Below are 19,005 nucleotides of genomic sequence, written 5' to 3'. Positions count from 1 at the left end.
ATGCTCATCAACTTTCTCATCATACTGATGGCTCTAGTTTTGAATTTACAGCCGTGGCGGGGATGTATGTCCCTGATATACTTGTTATATTTGTACAATTAAAATAATAATGATACGTCATTTGGATCATTCAAACCACAGCACAGCATAACATGAAACCTTATTTAGAGGAGATGTAGCACTTCAGTCCAGAAGTGGTTTACACTGTGCTTGTGTCTGCCTAAAAAGATAACAGTTCTCAGTTTCTATTCATCTACAATAGAAAGTGGTATCACACCTATACAGCAAACGGGGCAAGGAACAAAATAGTCTGACATGAAAGGGTTATAGCCAATAAAATCAATCCATGTATACTACCTGTCAAGTCTGCTATACCATGTCATAATCTAAAGCAATGTTCAATATTTTGGGGTGCACTGTGCTGTTCATGAGCTCCACTATGGCAAATGAGCTTTGCCATAATATTTTATTCATTCATTTTCTACTACTTAAGCTTGCAGTTGGTCTAGACTTCTCAAGATATGTGTATTTTTTCTGTGATAGACAGAGGGTGTCTGTTGACATGTTAACAGACCCTGGAATGACAAATCTACAGCCTCATTCAATGTATTGTAATGCCCTTATCAAGTCTTATCACAATTGTACAAGCCTTTCTCTATATATATGTTTAAAACCCTGAGATTATGATAAATTTGATAACTTGTGCCAAAGAAAGTCCTTAGCACATTTCATCCCAGTTGGACAAGCAGCTCTCTATATATATCTGCAATACTCTATAGTGTTAAATACATCCGATTCCATTCTATACCCATGAGGATATGCATTCCCAGAGGGGGATAATCAACTGTCCTTTAAAAACTGGAACGTGAATAGAAAAAACTACTGAGAGCACCGCCTTTACTAACAGCGCTATCATTTCCTGTTAAATGATACGCAGCTTAAGAAAGCCCCGTGAGCAAGAACTAAATCACAAACCAGTCTGCTGCTGTTGCCAAGAACTGACATGGTAAAGGAGCTCTCTGCATAGGATGACCTTCTTGTGCTTTGTACGACAATGACCATACACTGACCACACACCTGGGAAGCCTGTGGATGAAAAAAAAAACTCAAGATATTGAAATGGACCACGTAAATGGAAATGTAAGTGTTTTGGTTTCTTGTAATGCTATCTGTAGCAAGAGACAGCCATGATATCAAATTACTTCACAGATATCAGCTTCTCTGGCTCAGAGTGGCTTGTTTCAATTTCTGTTTTAACGTCATGAGTAAACCCTGCGAGTTAAAGAGATACCGAAGAGAAAATAAAACAGGTCTGAGTAATTATCTTTTGTTTGTTTAAATCTGTGAAATAAGTGAGACATACCTTATCATACTTAAAAGTTCTTCAAGTCAAATCTGATATAAAAAAAATCCCTTTGCAGTCCACATTTTTACACCTGTAGAATATGTAGAATCATTACCACAGACACTGAAATGCAATGCAAATTGAAAGCAAATCTATAGGGACACATGGGATTAAAAACATAGATTGGACTAGGGTATTGGTACCAGATTTGGTCACCCCTGATTAAAATAGATCCTAAAGATTAACTTAATATCGCTGCTGTAAATCTTGTAAACATGACCAGATATTAAAATTCTGACACATATAATACCAGGCTTTAAAATTATGTAATTCTTTTTTTTTTAATAGTAAAACAGAAGCTTTAATTATTAGACCTCACAAGTCTGTTTGTAATGGAAAATCATGTGGCTGCATGATATGCCTCATTTACATCTTACTATTATCGTATAATTGTTCTTCAAAAGCAGAAACCCACGAAACCACAACGAATGAAGATCGGAGCATTGTATTGGCCGTGATGCTCACAGGGGTTGGACTGCTTAATCTCAAAATGCTACTGCAACCCTTTCCTGTGCTGTTATTGCTACAATGAGGGGATATATTTGGGGAGACAAAAATGGTTACAATAATTGGACACTACATTTATTTAAAAAAAAATTAAATATACTGTATATGGGGGAAATTCACTAATCATTTTACTCCAACGTGTCACTAGCACATGAGTTTTGGTTCACATACACTGGAGTCCCTACCATACAATACATATAATTAATGTACAGTAACTTCAATAGTGCAAATTATGTGTTTGTGAATTTCACCCATAGCATATTATACATAAATTCACGCAGCCTTAATCTATTGATCTAACATTTGTTTTGTATCAGTTAATAACTAGTAATGATACCAACCCTTTTTTTTTCTTTAGTGTCTGACTAAGGCTGCAATTCAGCCTGAGTAAACATGCAGATTGAACAGATACTCGGTTTCACATATGCCCACTTCTGGGATTCCCCCATTATGATCCCTTTCACGCTGTTTAGGTTATATCAGAAAGTTAATGACAAACAGACTGTGGTAAGAGCTCATTTTTAGAAATATTTACACTTCTATGTACTTTTTTTTCAGGTAATCACAAGTTTTCACAAAACAAGTGCTGAGTGAGTATTATTCTGTTTGTATTCTGTCAGAGTTTTGTTTTAAAATAAATATGACATGCAGTATAACTAAAATACATTATAATGATGCAGTGCAATTGATATTTTAATATCAGCTTACTTTAGTTCGCAATGTAAAATGTGGATACCGTATGGAGAATGTAAGCCTGAGATAAAACACAATGATGAGTTAAGAGGAGCTCATGAACAATACACTTAGCCTTCTTTTATTGAGATTTTTTTTTTATAGAGACTGGCTGGGTTCCAAATTTTGCAGCAGTTTAGTAAAAGTAAAAGTGTAATTTTCAATTTTCAAAACTCATTTATAGTGGGCTAATATTGCTCTTAAATAAAACCTAAACTACCTTCAAATCAATAATTTTGAACACCAATTTCAAATAAAAAAGGCTATTTTTTAACTTTAAAATGTTATCTTAGTAAACGTGACAGTTATCAAGCAAGCCAAGCTAATTGTTTTTTGTTTTTTTTCATTGTTATGCAGGTGGAAAGTTGTTCTCTTAATATGCTTTTCATTGCTAAACACAGGTAATATAACATTTTCAAAATACATTTATTTATGCATATATGTATGTGTGAATGTATGTATGTATGAAGTGCTATACAAAGTTGCAAAGTTAGTGAGTTACACATAGCTACTTCTTGCTATTTAGCTCTTGTGTTTTGACATACAGCCTCCATTTTGTAGTTTTGTTGACCATTTTGGATGTAGAGCGCACGTCATGGGAAATACACTATTTGGTCCTATTCAGAGCTTTATGTTGATGCAATAAAGCAGTGGATTTTGTATTACATTAATTGAAAAGGTATTGGGAATGCACTTTTTGAACACAATAGGCAGTTGATTCAATGGAATAATTTTGTCTGCTCCTTAACGTTCCAAACCGGAGGACAACTGACACACATTTGCATGTGATTTATTTGAAATGACCGTGGCTGGGACTCTTGGTTTCGTGTGAACGTGGGTTGAGCATTAAATATGATGATTTTCGTAAAAGCTGCGCGGCCAGCTTGGAAAGGAGAAGTGTAAACAGGAATTGTTCCATGGCAAGGAGCTCAATGAAAGCATGTATTGCGAGGTCATTGGAAACTTATACACCCACAAAGTAAACAGAAACTTAATGTAGTTCCTGTCTTACAGAAAGATGTCAAATGGAACATGTTGAGACAAAAATACACACACTGTCCTACTTGTTCAAATGTACATTTCCTTAAAATAAAAGTTGAGAGGTTTGCTTTTGTTTTGTGTACGTGTCACCTTTTCTTGGATTTAATGTTTAGTGTCTTACTTGCCGTTTGGACGTTCAGAGGTAATTTGTGTGGCTCTGCCCAGTCCTTCAAGGCTCTGAGGCTGAGAATGTGTTTACTATGCAAGAGCAGGGTGGCGCATTATTGTTTTCATGTACAAACTGTATTAAAAAGCAATGCAATGCATCAGAGTACAGGAAAACTTGCATAGAAACATGTTAAACTATCAGACCATATTCCCTTTAATTTGATTAAAACAGTCAGTTCTGTTATATACAGCAGCACTTCCGGTTACCCAGATAACAGCGAGTTGTTTTGTTTTGGTGAGTGAATGCAGTTCCTCATTGCTGGCAGCTCGTACTTTTATTAAAGTAAACTTCAACATTCATGACCAGTCTCAATGGACGGCTTTCATTCTGTGGTTTTGTTTACCATGGCTGAACATAATGAGTTAAATATCTTTTGGGAATTAACACAAGGTGCGCTTCAAAGGGAATACACTCCAAGCTGTTGTCTTCCTGGTCTCAACAATATGAATGGTTATAATGTTTTATAATATGTGTGTTGTTGGTAACACATCCTGTTTCATGAAAACAATAAACATAAAACTCCCATTGGTCTAGTACCACACAGTCTTCATTACATCTCACATGACTGATTATGATGGTGTATGGCTGATAACATGTGTTTTATATTACTTGAAAGATACAGGCATTAATAAAGCAGGGAAGCATTAAAGTACCAAACAAAAATATATACACACTTACCGTATACATACACTTCCTGGCCACTTTATTAGGACATGTACCTAATATCAGGTCAGGCCACTGTTTGCCCTGATCATTGCCTTAACACATTGTTAAAGTTGTCAGTGCCATCAGGGTATAAGTGCACCATTAATAGGAGGACCAGGCATTACATATCACATCACATGATCAAGCTATTTATTATCAGGGTGAGGCTAAATCAGGTAGATGTCCTAATAAAGTGGCCATATATGGTACTGGAAACAATTATGGGAACAACAAATGATTGTCCTCACTTTGACCCTTTACCATATAAATATTTTGTCATCTCTGAACAGATAATCGTCTCATCTTTAAAATATGCAAAATATTATAATGAGCAGACTGTCAAACAAATGAAGTGGTACCCAAAATATGATTTTTCTCCAGTACTGTAAATGCTCATATAGTCATATAGTTTGTTTTCTTCATCTTACTTGTTTACCTGCAGAAGGCAAAACGTTTAATTTACTAGTTCAACATTTATCTCTACTCCTGTCCATGTTCAGTTTTCATGAGTGTAGTAACAGTTTTTGTAACTTTTCATGATGGAGTATTACTTGTTCTCTGCTAGATTAATTCCCTTTTGCCCCCCGTCCTCCTTCTTTCTCTACAGGTTGTTCAGCTTTACACAACGTCAAAGGATTGGTTGGCAAAAGTGTTGAACTTTCTTGTCATTGTAAGTTCCCAACCCATACAATCAAATTACTCTACATGCAAAAATATGACTCCAATAATGAGGAAATCATGGTGGCTGCATACTACTCTGGAGAGGCAATTAAAGATGAATACATTAATGAAGCTTTCAGAAATCGTACAAGGATTGACCTATATGAGCAGGTGGTGGAGCTTTTGGATATAAGGATTTCAGATGAGGGAAAATACAAGTGTTTTGTTCAAAATAAAACAACAGGAAGTGTGTACACATTTGAATTCCTGGTAACGGTTACAGGTAAGCAACTACTTCAGTTTTTATGTTGTTGTTTTAAGTGACTTTTACATACTTTAAGGGTTTACATATGACATTTTATATATGACATTTACAAAAAAATGTCATATATAAAATGATACAACCTAAAGGTAAAAATATTTCATAGCACAAAATAATTGCATGATCATGAGAGGGTGCTGTGATTTTTGCCTGAGGATAAAATGTTTTGGACATATACTGTGGTACAGTATTTTACATCCCCAGTAGTATTAATGTTTCTTTGTTTGTTTTCAATCTGTGAACCTTAAACTATCTGCAGCTAAATTTACACGGCCAGTGGTGCTGAAGAGTGAAGATAGCAACGATGGAAATTATACCTGCTTCTCCAGTGGAGGATACCCTGCACATAATGTGAAATGGCACTTTAACCCTGACCTGAACACCTCAGACTGGTTCATTGTGGAAGAAAAAAAAAACAAAGATCCTCAAACTGGATTGTTCAATGTTTCAAGCACAATTACAATTAACAGCCCGCTAAATTTGAACATCTGCTGCTCTGTTCAAAATGAGACATCGCTGACGATTGAAACATGTGAGTATCTGTTTTTTTTTTTTTTTTTTTAAACACGAAAGGCATGGTTTTCTCGCAATTGTAAAAAGAGGTTGTTGCTCTGACTAGGTAACGTAAATGTTGTTTGGAGGGGTGTGGTACCTTCACACAGTGCTTCTCAATGTGCGGGTCACAGAAAGGCTTCCATTTTAAAGTTTATTCCGTACATACAGTTCAATGAATGGAAATATGGTAACAGTCCACCATATTTAGATGTTAAAATGTCTTCACAATTTTGGGTGAATGTACTTGACCCAAATATACAGTAACATTTTATTTCAGAATGTAGTATTTCAGTAATTGTACATGTTGCCTGGCTAACTAAAGGAAGGATTAAAACTCATTGTAATCATTCTGTATGAGTCTAAGTACATTCCAGCTCTCAGGTAAGGACTGTGGCAGTGTAGTTTCCTTGCTTTTGATATTAGTGTTGTGTAAGTCTTTTGAAAAGTTCAGAGGGTGGAAATACACTCTGAACAGGAAAATACCTAGAAATCAAACTACTGAAAATCACAGGGAAAAACATTCTACGTCTCAAAAAAAACACCATACCTATTAGGGTATTATGTACAATGTAAATCGTTTTAAAATAAATATGTTTAATCTAAAATAGCAAACTGTAGAAGCTATAATGTTACATAGTACGAGTCCACTTAAAAAAAAAACCTTTATTCTTGACTTAATTTGATTTAACACGTATTGGTTTTCCAGATATACCAACAGCGGACACACCCTTTGATAACATGTTGGTGTATGCTGCTGTTGCTGCTGTTGCTATGATTACAGTTTGTATGGTTATCTGCATTGTATGGAGGATGAAAAAATCTTGTTCTCTAAACGTATCCGGTAAGATATATTTTGCACAAAAAAAACAACATCATTTAGAAAATGTGCTTTTTTAAAACATGACTTTATGTTTTTGGTCCAATATTTATCAACACACATTTTGCTTCTCTTTTTTTTGTTCTAGTTAGGCAACCTAGAATTGAAGATACCAATCAGTAAGTAAACTATGACAAGTTGTTCATATAAAGTTTCACATTGCACAACATGATACTCTGTAGACTGCTGTAGATCTTTAGCCAGTTAGAATGCACGTTTCGACTGCTGCCACCAACCGTATTGAGCTTCTATCGTGCTTTATTCTCAATATCGGTACAGTGGACACACCTGACTTCAGAATAATTCCTGAGTGTGCACCTCTCGTAATTCCCCTCAACTGCAAAGTCAATTCAAAACAGTGACACCCTAATGGGTCACTTAACAATATTCTCTTCATTAACGTTCTTTTCCATGAAAAGGTTTGTTATGAATAAGAAAAAAAATACAGTTGCATTTTTTTGACTTTTATATTAACAATAAAGCACTGAAAGTTGAAATAGGAAATGTACAGAGTGCTTGTTTATGTAAGGTATTTACAATATGTTTATCTGCTGTATTCTTTTTAGGGAGGAGACAACTGGTATAATGGAATCGAGCACTTGAAATGATACTGTGGAACAAAGAAAGTTACTATATATAAATCTTAATTATGATCAATATCAATGGACAGTGATTATTCAGAACTGTAGTTAAGAGTGATAGTCTTCAGCAAAGTGCTAACCAAGGTAAGTCGCCCTGGATAAGGGCGTCTGCTAAGAAATAAATAATAATAATAATAATTATCTTATCCCTATTAGCACCAGCATTATTATCACTGGAGACCCTTTAATTCTCTTTAGATTTATTTTTGTATTTTTCTAATCCTTCTTAGCCAATCAAAGCACTCAGTTTGTCTAGGATTTTTAAAATGTATCCAGGTGGGAAATCACAAGCAGTTATATGAATAAGAACTTTAAAAGTAAAATTGTGTTCTGTATATGAGGCCGTTTTTGTATCATCAACTATGTTTTTATGAATATTTTTTTCTCTTGGGTAAACTCACTCTGAAAGTGATTTTATGTCATGTATGTTTTAAGAATATTACATTAATATGTGTGTGTGTGTGTGTGTGTGTTTGTATTTGTATTATGTGTTTTTTTTTTTTTTGGCCAGGATCATTAACTAATGTTTTTTCAGCCTCAGAGAAAGACCTGAATTGAATTTTTGAAGTGAGGTAGTTTTATAAATGACCAGTAGAGATGATCACTGTAATTTCTGCCCTGTCAGCCTCTGTGAGTTATGACATGGAAACTCAGTTCTTAGGAGTATTTTTGAAACTTCTAAGCAAAAACGGCATTGTATTTGATATAAAGTATCCCCTAACTAATGGCCAGAGGATTTGTATTTATATGTTTATGGAGTGTTCAAATGTAGTGCATTTCATTTGAAATTGTTCCCAAAAGCTTGGAATTTAATAACATTCTGTAAGTGCCATTTCACAAAATGTACTATTAATTTTGTTTAAATAGTTTGTATCAATTTATAACTGACAAAACTAACACTTTCTTTAACATTACGTTTGAGATATTCTTCTCCTATAATTTCAATTCAAATATGATTTTCCCAGAAACTGAAATTGGTGCATTCTTTATGAGAGGTATTTATATCACTAATTACAGAATAGTGATGAGATGTTTGCTGACCCTGCAGACAAGGACCTAGATCAATAAAAATGATGGCATCACCACAGCCATTATAAAGTAAAGCAATGGTGGTGCCATGAACTTTTATTTAATTCAGGCCAAGGTTAACTGCTAAGGCAATGCCAAATAAATGATGGTCCTATTGTTTAACTATTTCTGTTGGAGGAAATTACTGTGATGATGACATCACTAAAGCAAATGTGACAGACTGAAAAGTCTCAGGCAAACACACACACACACACACAGTGTGTATATATATATATATATATATATATATATATATATATATATATACTAATGCAGTCTTGCTTTAACACAACTATGTAATTAAGCACATTTTCCATTGGAAATTTGGTAGAGATTTGTCTCATGCTTTCTTAACACATGTTTACTTTCTAATCTTGCTTTATTGTTGTTTTATATTTCTACTGTAATTGTTTTATGAAAAATGCTAAAATACACAGTCAAGGCATCATTAGAACCACTAGATTATTTGATTAGAGCCCATACAATTAAGCATTAAAGTATGACGCAGAAATCATCTCGGTGACGGTCTTGAGACCAAGGTGATAGCACTTCATGAAATGTCAATTATCTTCAGGTAATAAAACCGCTGGGGGGGGGGATAAGGGGTGGGAGGGTGGAGCGGGGTTTAGCTTTAATGAAGAAAAAAAAACATTTAAAATTAACTGAAGCCTTTTGTACAGAAAATATTTCTCTGCATACCCTTAGATAATGCAAAACCTAAGGGAGGACGGTTTGCAGTTTTCATCCGGAACCTGATTGTCGAATACCCGGTGTTGTGGCTACTAGTACTGTACTGCCTCTACAGTACTGCCGGTGTAGTGTCAGAATGTGGTACGAGTACCAAAACTTGAGCCGTGTAATGTCAGAAGGTGGTAGGGCGTCGGATTTTGGTACAAGTTCAATCAGTTGCTATCCTCCATGTAAAGCTCTAGTCTTAAGGTTTGTAGGAAAACTTAACGCAATTGCCAAAGTTAATTATACATTTGTTTTTGTTTTTTGCAAACATAAACTGAAAACAGACAACCAATTTCTCTTTTAATAGTAAAAGAAAAAACAATTCACAATGAGCAAGACAAAAAGAGAAGTCACCGCAAAGTTGCACAAGTTAAAAAATTCACAAGACCCAGTGTATTGGATAGGATAAATATTTGCTTACTATTTGCTTAATGGTGGAAAAATATGTTAAGTTACATTAAACACAATGTAAAAGACTGAAAACATCTTAACGTACCAGATTTTGAACTGACATTCCCCTGCTTTCTTAGCAAAGTTGTTTATGCATGGGCGAGAAGCACAGTGTGCTGTGTACCACTTTTTAACACGTACCAAAAAAATAGCACTACACCTGTACTGTATTGTGTACAATAAATATGTGTGCCTAACTAATGTGTTTTCCATAAAATGTGTCTGTGTGTTTTGTAATTATTATAAACATTGCACAATATATTTAGCGATGGTTAGTAAATACATTTATAGTATTTTTTTTCATTTATATATATTTTTCTCAGTGCATATAATATATAATATTGCATAATTATTCAAGTTTTGTACTGTAAAACCATTATGTTCTCAGTTCTGTTTATGTCATTTTAATAAAAACTGTACTAAAAAAACAATCTTGTACCTCATCCTTTATGTAAATGTGTACTTAAAGTACAGATATAAGGTGACCTGAAGGTAGAGTCGAAAGGTCATTAAAACCGGCAGGGACTGTTTCTCGTCACCGCGCTACAGCGTCCAGTGAGCTCACAGCAGACACCTGCAGGGCTGGCCTTTGTCCTCCAGAGGCCCGTAGCTCTCTGACATCCACTCGAGTTCCTGGGTGTAAAAAAGAAAGCTGGCTTGGTCGTGGGATCAGAGTATGCCCACCGAACACTGGGGGTAAAATAATTTGGAACAACAAAATTAAAAAATAATAAATAAAATACATCAGATATATATAAGTGTAGTAATATAAAATTGACCAGCAGAGGGCAACATATGTTTAGAAAAAGTTCCCAATTTACTTTGAAATGTGTTAGGGAGAAATGACTGAAGCAATATTAATTGGGATTAAATGTAACACCTTATAAATTATATTGTGTTAATTGAATAAAAAAAAAATAATTGATTCATTATTAATAATTAAACTGGTAAGGGAAGTCATGTGATTAAAGCCCACCAATGAGGGCAGTGTATAGTTTCTCATTCTCATTCTTCATTCATAAAAATAAATCATGTGAAAGGAAGGCCTTTCATTCACTGTCTCTGGGTACGCCAGTGAGTAAGTTATATATTTCACGGCCAGCATCACAGTCTTGTTTGAGATTCTTAGCATTTGCTGGAATTATTCCTCACAGCTGCAGTATACTATTCATTACATGAAAGCAGTGGTACACAGACTAGAAGTATTTATTGCAGTATCTAGTGTTAGCCCCTAGAGGGGGTTCAATACAAGCTACAGACCATGGTACAGCAGGGCTGCCTAACCTGGTCACAGACATACCAGTGCAAGGAGACAGAAAACTACACATTTTAAAACGGAATACAATTTAAACACTGCAATAACAAAGCATGGTTTATTACTAAACTAAAGTATGACAGAGAACGGGTATTTTTGACACATATTAATTATTTTAAGTTCAAAAAGTTTTATTGTAATTTGTCCTTGCAGTCTTTTTTACCCCAACAAAAAACATTTTTAAATGTGATATCTTGGCGATCTATATAGGGCTCAGTGGATGAATTGTACAGCATTCAAATCTTCTCTTTGAAAATGCCACCAGTATAATGATACTATAAACCATCCTTATCCCATATCTCACAACTGACTCCACAAGTATGTGAAATTGACAGTTGTTTATATACACACTCTTTTAGCAGAAGAAAGTTAAGGAATGTGATGGATGGCAGTGATGAAATCAGAATGTGTAGAGAGATTTTTTTAAAGTGATGCCATGTTCCTAAACAGTATTCTATGGAGACAGATCAATATCAGTTGGAATTTGGCTACAATAAAGAGTCCAAGATAACAACCATGAAGGTTATCTCAAGACTGGGTCTGGCTCAAATCATATTAAAGGAAGCAGAAATCAATAGAACCGGGTGGATTGGTGAAAATGGTGTTAAGAAAATATATGACAGTTATTTTTTTTTAAATCAGTGTTCTGGTGTTGTATTTCTTAAAGGAATGACACCAAATAGATTTCACTGGATTTAGTGTGTATGTCCAAAAAAAATAAAAAAATAAATAATATTTGAAAGGTTCCTAGTTCAACAGGAGTTCACTCAACACAGGGCGGTGGCCTTGTAAAACTGTTTACATTGTTTAAGGCTTACGTGAATCGTAGGTCACAACATATACTGCGGTTTGTCTGGGTGTTTCTATCATTATTTATGGATTGTACAGCCATCTTTATTTTTTATAAACCTGTTCAAATGTTTATTTAACTCTTAACAACAATAGTTAAACCATTAAAATATAACTTCAAAGTGAGTCAGCCAAAATGAAGGGAGTCATCCCAAGTAGTCGGGATTGCATTTATATGCAGAACATTTCAATACTGTACAGCAGCATACTTTCATGTAAACATTCAAAACTTGTGATTTTATTTTCCAAAGTGACAGTGTGATAAACAGCTGTATGACTGATCAATGTGGTTGATTTAAACCGCAGAGTGATGTTATGATGAGCTTTTCCACATTACCTCCCATTGTATCGTGGCCAGGTCATTTCAATGTGCTGAGAAGCATAGAGTGTCATTAACAGAAGTGATATTAAGCAGGTTTGACTTTGAACTGGGAAAAGGTGTTTTGGGGGGAAAAACAGCCATTCATGAATTTGACAGGAAATCAATTTAAGAAACAAAAACATAAACTGTTATCTTCTGATACAAAAGGTTTATTTTTTAAATAACAAAGTTTTTTTTTTTTTTTTTTTTTTACAAAGATAAATTAGAAATTTATAATACATTAATAACAAAACACATTCTTTATACATCACTTTTAAAAATATTTCATAGTACTTCATAGTTTCCTGGTTTACATGGCTAGGCATTGTAAGTACCTATACATTTCTTGCTAATGCAAATATGTATTCTCAGTATTCTACATTCAAAAGGTGACAGCTCTGGCAATGTGTGTGTGTAATTATATATATATATATATATATATATATATATATATATATATATATATATATATATATATATATATAAATTATAACACTGTCCCACCAGCTGCAGCCAGCTTCAACAAGCTCATAGAAAGGATGTCTTAATAGTACAATCCTATCAGTCTTTCTTAATGTGCCTGCAAATACTCATTAGATGAGAAAAGGTCATTGTCTATGGTGTTTGTGGGTTTATACAATGCATACATTGTACTATGGCAGGAACACCAATAGATAAAATTTCCTTCAGAATAGAATTGGTCTGTTTTTAAGAAAGATACTGACTTGTTCAAAGTTAAGTGAGAGATTGTGGGGCATATACGCCAATTATATTAAAGGATACAAACCAAGCTGTAAGCTAACCACATGTGTTTTTACTTTGCTGCTCTAAAATGCAGAGCTCACTCTGCTTAGGAAAACACAAAAGGCTGTGTAGGGTTCGGTTGAGTTAAACTAAATCAGAAACATAAATGGAGAAAACAGTTTGAGGTTACTGATGAACGAACTTAAACACTAAGGATTAAAAGTGTGAGCTTATTTAGTAGCCGCATCCCAAATGACTATTCTGAACTCAATCAAAAAGTACAGAACCATCCTGGCACTACTAGGTGTAAAAATAATTCATCACCACAATGATGTGTATTTTCTGTTAATTACTTTGTTTTCACTTCCTGGGTTACAGGTAATAGGCCTTACCCACAGGAAACTGTGAGGTCTAACACCCAGAACACAGGAAATGACCTCTAAGGATAGTAGCATTTTTAAATGGGCTCCAATTAAAAAGTAAAAAAACCTTTAAAAATCTTGTTGTTATGGTCATTAAAATGTAAAGCTGTGGTTATTAAACCTTTAAAATCACCTTGTTTTAAGACTCGTCAAGCCCATAATTGACTACAAATTCATAAAGAGTCTCCAGAAAAGTGGATTGGATGATAGCAAATTAATAATGCAGGTCATGGAATTGAATCCACCCTTATGTTGATTAAGGCACAACCATCTCTTTACAGTGCACTTCAGTGTGGTTACATGCAGTCCAGTGTAAATTTTTAAAAAAAGGTAAAACAAAAATGCATATCAAAACAGAACTGTTACATAAGTAGGCAGTCATTTGCTGTTAAGGCTATCCATAGTTTGACACATACAATGTTTCTGCCATTCCCAAATAAAACTAAACTAGTTCTTTACAGCACAATGCACAGCTTAACTGAAATGATGCTGATTAAAAAAAAGAAAAGCTGTCTCTTAAACCAGCTCCGAGTTCTTGGCTTGGCAATGGGGCCATCATTACCTCTCCTAGGCTTTGACTGTACTGTACCAGTAAAGGCACCAACTTGCTGTTTATTAGTTGCTGGGTTTTTTTTTGGTATGGTACAGTACTTTTCTTCTGAACAATGATCCTGGTTGGTCTTTGTCCTTTTACACTGAGTGTTTCATGCCATCCCGCTTTGATCGAACCATCTCTCAGGTTACAGCTTTTGTTACACCTCACACAGAAGACTGTTGGTGGCTTCAGAGCTCATACCACTGTCTCATTTCCCTTTCCTGGTTTGACCCAGCCGTCTGTCCTTTTGTCTCGTTTTGTCCTCCCAGAGCTCACCAGCCTGTTGGAGCATTTCTGCCATGTGTGGAGGGTCTTGGCAGACCAAATCCACATGCCTGAGGTGATGCCTACCAGCAGAGACATGAAAATCTTTAACATCTCCACCGCCATGTTGGAGTCCTCTGCCGAGTACCTGAAAACATTCCAGTTCGATATCTCATAGAAGTAGCAGGCTATGACACAAGTGGCCGGTACTGTGTATAGAACTGAGAACACACCGATTTTGACCATCAGTCGCTCCAGCTTATCAGTTTTAGCTCCATCTTTTTGGAGGTTGGACCTGATTTTGAACAAGGCCACCAAGCCAGCAGCTATGAATAAGGTTCCTATCACCAAGTAAGTGAACAAAGGTGCCACCACGAAACCAGTCAGAGCATCAATGTGCTGGCTTCCGACATAGCACAGCCCCGTCAGTTCATCGGCATCCACCAGTCTCATAATTAAAATCACAATGGTCTTTACAGCCGGGATAGCCCAGGCGGCGATGTGAAAGTAGGAGCTGTGCATCTCAATGGCTTCATGTCCCCATTTCAGTCCAGCAGCCAGGAACCAGGTCAGTGTGAGGATCACCCACCAGATGGAGCTTGCCATCCCGAAAAAGTACATGAGCAGGAAAACGATTGCGCATCCTGTGTTCTTCAACCCTTCTTGGATGAGCACAGGCTCCGCTGCCTCCTCAAAGTCACAGGATATCCTCTCCCGCCCCACCGTCAGTCGCACTATGTAAGCAATGCTGTAAATGTTGTAGCACATGCTCAGAAATATGATTGGCCTCTCAGGGTAGGAGAATCTCGTGGAATCAATCAGGAAGGTCAAGACGGTGAAAGTGGTCGACACAAAGCACAGAATTGCCCACACTGACATCCAGATGTCGGTGAATTCTTTGGCCGATCGGTTGTAGAGGCCTGCATCGTAGCCGCACTTCAAAACACAGTTCAGACTTCTTTTGACCCAGACGTACTGGTCCGAGTAGACCCCCATACTGTGGCATTCTTCCTCCGGCTGCAGAGACGCGTGAAAAGGTGTCTCCTCGTCCCCTGGTCCCTCCATGCACATGTGATTCTGGTCGTTCTGGGGTGGAAACAGACTGCAGTTGAGAGTGTCGGGCCACACAAACCCAAACTCCTTCAAGACAGGCTCACATTTTCTCTTGACAGAGAGACACATGCTGCCACAGGGGCCTATTGGGATGTTGATCTTCTCTGTGCACATTGGTACATAGACTGAGCATAGGAAGAACTAAAAGAAAGAAAAGAAATTGAAACAGTTAGGATTGAGCAGGACTTTATTACAGTAGTTAACCTTGCACATAGCTATCCTCTGTGTGCTATTTTGAAACTATGTTTCTGTTGATAGGTTGTATTGCTCATTTGCAATCATTAATCACCTTTGGAAACTATGCTAAAATGCAAAGTACTGTAATTAAAGTATCTATTTTAATAGTACAGGGAGACCTGTGTATTTAGCACAAGTCATACTGTTGTAAGATTTAACTATAGATACTTCACGTCTGTGGTTTATTCAGGCAAAAATAGGGACAAAAGAAAATAAATGTGTGTGAGGCAACTATGATTTGAAAATAATAAAAAAAGACACATTTATAAGGCACAGTTGCGATAACAATTTGTCAAGAGTTTTCTGTTGTCTCTAAATTTTAAACTCTGGATAATGTGTATTTTTTTTTAACAGTTTATTTTTATTTAAAAAAGAAATGTGTTTTGTTGATTGATACTTCGTTGCCTAGCTACTGCTTTCTATGGTGTCTACTTTAAAATGTAATTATGTTTCTCTATCAGGCTATATTTATCCGTATCTAATTTCACAAACTGGTGAAATTATATAACTGGACATCTAACTGTCTTAAGAATGCGACGCACTGGCAAAGCTATTTACTTAATGGAGAGCCAGGGGATTTGCGGAATCTCAATTTGGATGGTAAGAAAAATATTGAGTGACTGCACATACAGATAGAGATGTGGTAGTATTATTCCACATGTTGTTTAGTCTTCGAATTTGAAATTAAAATGAACTTAAACCGAATACAATTCTATACAAATAAAAAGTTGAATCTGCAAGATCTGCGGGATGTATTTTTCCTGTTTGAAAAAGGAAATGTCGGCTTACTCTGTGGTCAGAGCTACCCCACTTGCAAAACCACTACTTTTTTTTTTAATGTTCAGGTTTTTAAAGTCTTCTCCAAACGTTTTTTTTTTTCATTTTTGTGGCACGCTTTGTAACATTTACATTTGTACCGTGTGGCTAATTGTAATTTGTACTGGGTTGAATTTACATGCAAGACATTTGAAGTAACGCACTTTTTTTATGATTCTCCAGTAGTTTAATAGTCTATTCGTGTTCCTTTTGAATACAAATAAATTAGCAAATCCTATATGTGACCCCAATCCATTACTGCATTCGATTACACAGTGAATTAAAATGGCCTTATGTTTGACCTATTACCAAGAAGTGTAACAAGTGTTTTTTTGTTTGTTTGTTTTTTGTAAAATGTGCATCTTTGAAAACTGTAGAAATGATACGTGTTCTAAACTATAGGTGTATCTGTAACCTGGGATATAAATGCCAGTAATGATGAAGAAAGAAGACTGGCAAGCCTTGATGTCGAGCGTAACACTTACGAGGGGTATTTTAGCTACACCCCCATTTATCCAAGTTGTAAATACTGTTATTTCATGCAATTTTAAGCAACTGGGAGAGAACACGTTCACATGGTTCGAGCAATAATGGAGAAATAAATATACAGAAACAACTAAACAAACTAAGGTGTTTTCTCCTAGCGCAAGAAAATCGACGTATTTAGTAACGCGGTTAATGTGGGTCATCCAATTCTATATGCACCACTGACTGTGCAGGTACGACCTGTTAATGAGAGCCTAAAGTCATACATATAAATATAGGTACATTATTTTAGGGCGCACTAACCTGGAGCTGACTGGAACATCCATACTGAATCAACGGAGTAAAAGTTGTCAGCTGTAACTCCGCGTCCGACTGCAACTCATGCCCCACCAAATTGGGCATTTTGGTGACATTGTATCCCAAATTCTGGCACATAGAAATTCTGATGGGGTCACATCGCATCTCATCCTCGTCCCCAAATCCTTGAGCAGAACCCAACGAGTGTGAAAACATGGTCAAAGAAAACACCACACAATCCAAGATCGAAATCCACCGCATATTTGCGAGCGATTATTGTAAATCCAAATATTCCACTTGCACTTGTTAAGGGGGTACCCTCTGTACAGACAGACTCCAAACTGGCACCTTTGACACCCTCCCAGGAGTACTTTATTTATTATCACCGTAGCAGTAGGTTAGAGTAGTAGACAGCTTGCAATTATAGCTAAGAAAGGAAAGTGGACCAGAAGACAAAACAGGTCCTATAAAAATTGTATAATGTCCTCTTGCGTACAGAAAGACATAACCTTCGTGGCTAATGCATGTACACAAAATTTGGTATTTTTAACTTGCAATTACCCACATAATCTAAACTACTGAAGTTTCTGTGCATTAAACCCAGGCAGTACCAGTCCGTCAGCTGAGTAGCTACATACTTTCTGCTCTACTCCCTCGCCAACCTTGGTTTGGTAAAGAAAAGGCTCCGATTGACTGACCCAATAAGGCTTATCCAATCACGCAGTAACTTACCCGTGAGCGCACAGCAGGGCGGGGCATGGGTGGTCTCGAGGAAAGTTTTCAAGCATGCTGCGTGGTATCTGGATAGCGGACACGCAATGTAATTGAATCAACTTTAAACAAAACACATTTCTTAAATTACATAAGTATTATCAAATGAAACTGTGTAACTACTTGTGACAGTAATTTAATCCAGTAGCATAATGTTTCTGAAAAGTTACAGCGACCAAAATATCCAAGTACAGTATTAAAGGTATTCTTTCAATCGAAACAGTAAGGGATGCCGTACTTCAAGCTCCTAACAAGGACAGTCACTCCGTATAAACATCTCAATGTCCTTTATTTTTATTAGTTTCGTGCACTCAGTTGTGATGGTAACAGGGCGACTAAATTCTGATTTCAAGAAACACTTTAAGTGACGTGCTTGAATGTTTCCAGACGAGTAGCGTCCAGATAACAAAACTATTAATCAGATGGTTTCAGTGGGTTTGTAAATGTAAATACATGATACTGTTTTGTTTGCTTTTAGCCACGCTGACCCATGCATGAAGCACCCGAGAGATCCAAGCACAGATATACAGGACGCAGAGTATTAGCCTTCCTGAAATGTCCTTCTTCCAAAATAGCCATTGTCTTTCCACTACAGCTTATGCAAAGAAGAAACACATTAAATTGTTAAAATCAAATTAATGCAAACGAATACGACGAGTGCATCATACAATTAAGCACTTTACGGTCTTTCTAATGGGGGATCATTTGTAAGATAAGGACTTAAACTCACAACCCCACGTTGGCTCTTGGATATTGGTTGCACACAAGTGACAGAATTACGTGTTAATGGTCCTCTCCGCCTCCTTTCTCCTGACGGTTCTGATGGATGGGTTGTGCTATCAGTTCTGGCAAAGGTCATTTAATGAAC

General features: G+C 36.2%; 2 protein-coding genes across 3 annotated transcripts; one reads left to right on the top strand and one right to left on the bottom strand.

The window, feature by feature from the left end:
* Positions 1-942: 942 nt before the first annotated feature.
* LOC117405103 (ICOS ligand-like) lies at positions 943-10,292 on the top strand. 2 transcript variants are annotated; one of them, XM_034007900.3, is made up of 8 exons: positions 943-1,140; positions 2,471-2,502; positions 3,002-3,045; positions 5,167-5,502; positions 5,801-6,073; positions 6,803-6,937; positions 7,066-7,092; positions 7,540-10,292. In XM_034007900.3, the coding sequence occupies exons 1-8, from the start codon at positions 1,093-1,095 to the stop codon at positions 7,557-7,559; spliced, it is 915 nt and encodes a 304-aa protein (XP_033863791.3). In that variant the 5' UTR covers positions 943-1,092; the 3' UTR covers positions 7,560-10,292. The 2 variants fall into 2 exon arrangements, with proteins under 2 accessions (XP_033863791.3, XP_033863790.3); XM_034007899.3 differs by having other exon boundaries at positions 7,062-7,092.
* A 2,531-nt stretch (positions 10,293-12,823) lies between these two features.
* LOC117405189 (frizzled-4) lies at positions 12,824-18,067 on the bottom strand. The gene is made up of 2 exons (XM_034008050.3): positions 17,373-18,067; positions 12,824-15,671 (listed from the first exon to the last, which is right to left on the bottom strand). Exons 1-2 carry the CDS (start codon positions 17,625-17,627, stop codon positions 14,349-14,351), a joined length of 1,578 nt encoding a protein of 525 aa, XP_033863941.1. The 5' UTR covers positions 17,628-18,067; the 3' UTR covers positions 12,824-14,348.
* Positions 18,068-19,005: the final 938 nt, after the last annotated feature.

The sequence above is a fragment of the Acipenser ruthenus genome, chromosome 9, assembly GCF_902713425.1.
Source record: "Acipenser ruthenus chromosome 9, fAciRut3.2 maternal haplotype, whole genome shotgun sequence".
In the NCBI taxonomy this organism is placed as follows: domain Eukaryota; kingdom Metazoa; phylum Chordata; class Actinopteri; order Acipenseriformes; family Acipenseridae; genus Acipenser; species Acipenser ruthenus.
The sequence above is the reverse complement of the archived record's forward strand: the minus strand, read 5'-3'. Positions and strand labels throughout refer to the sequence as shown.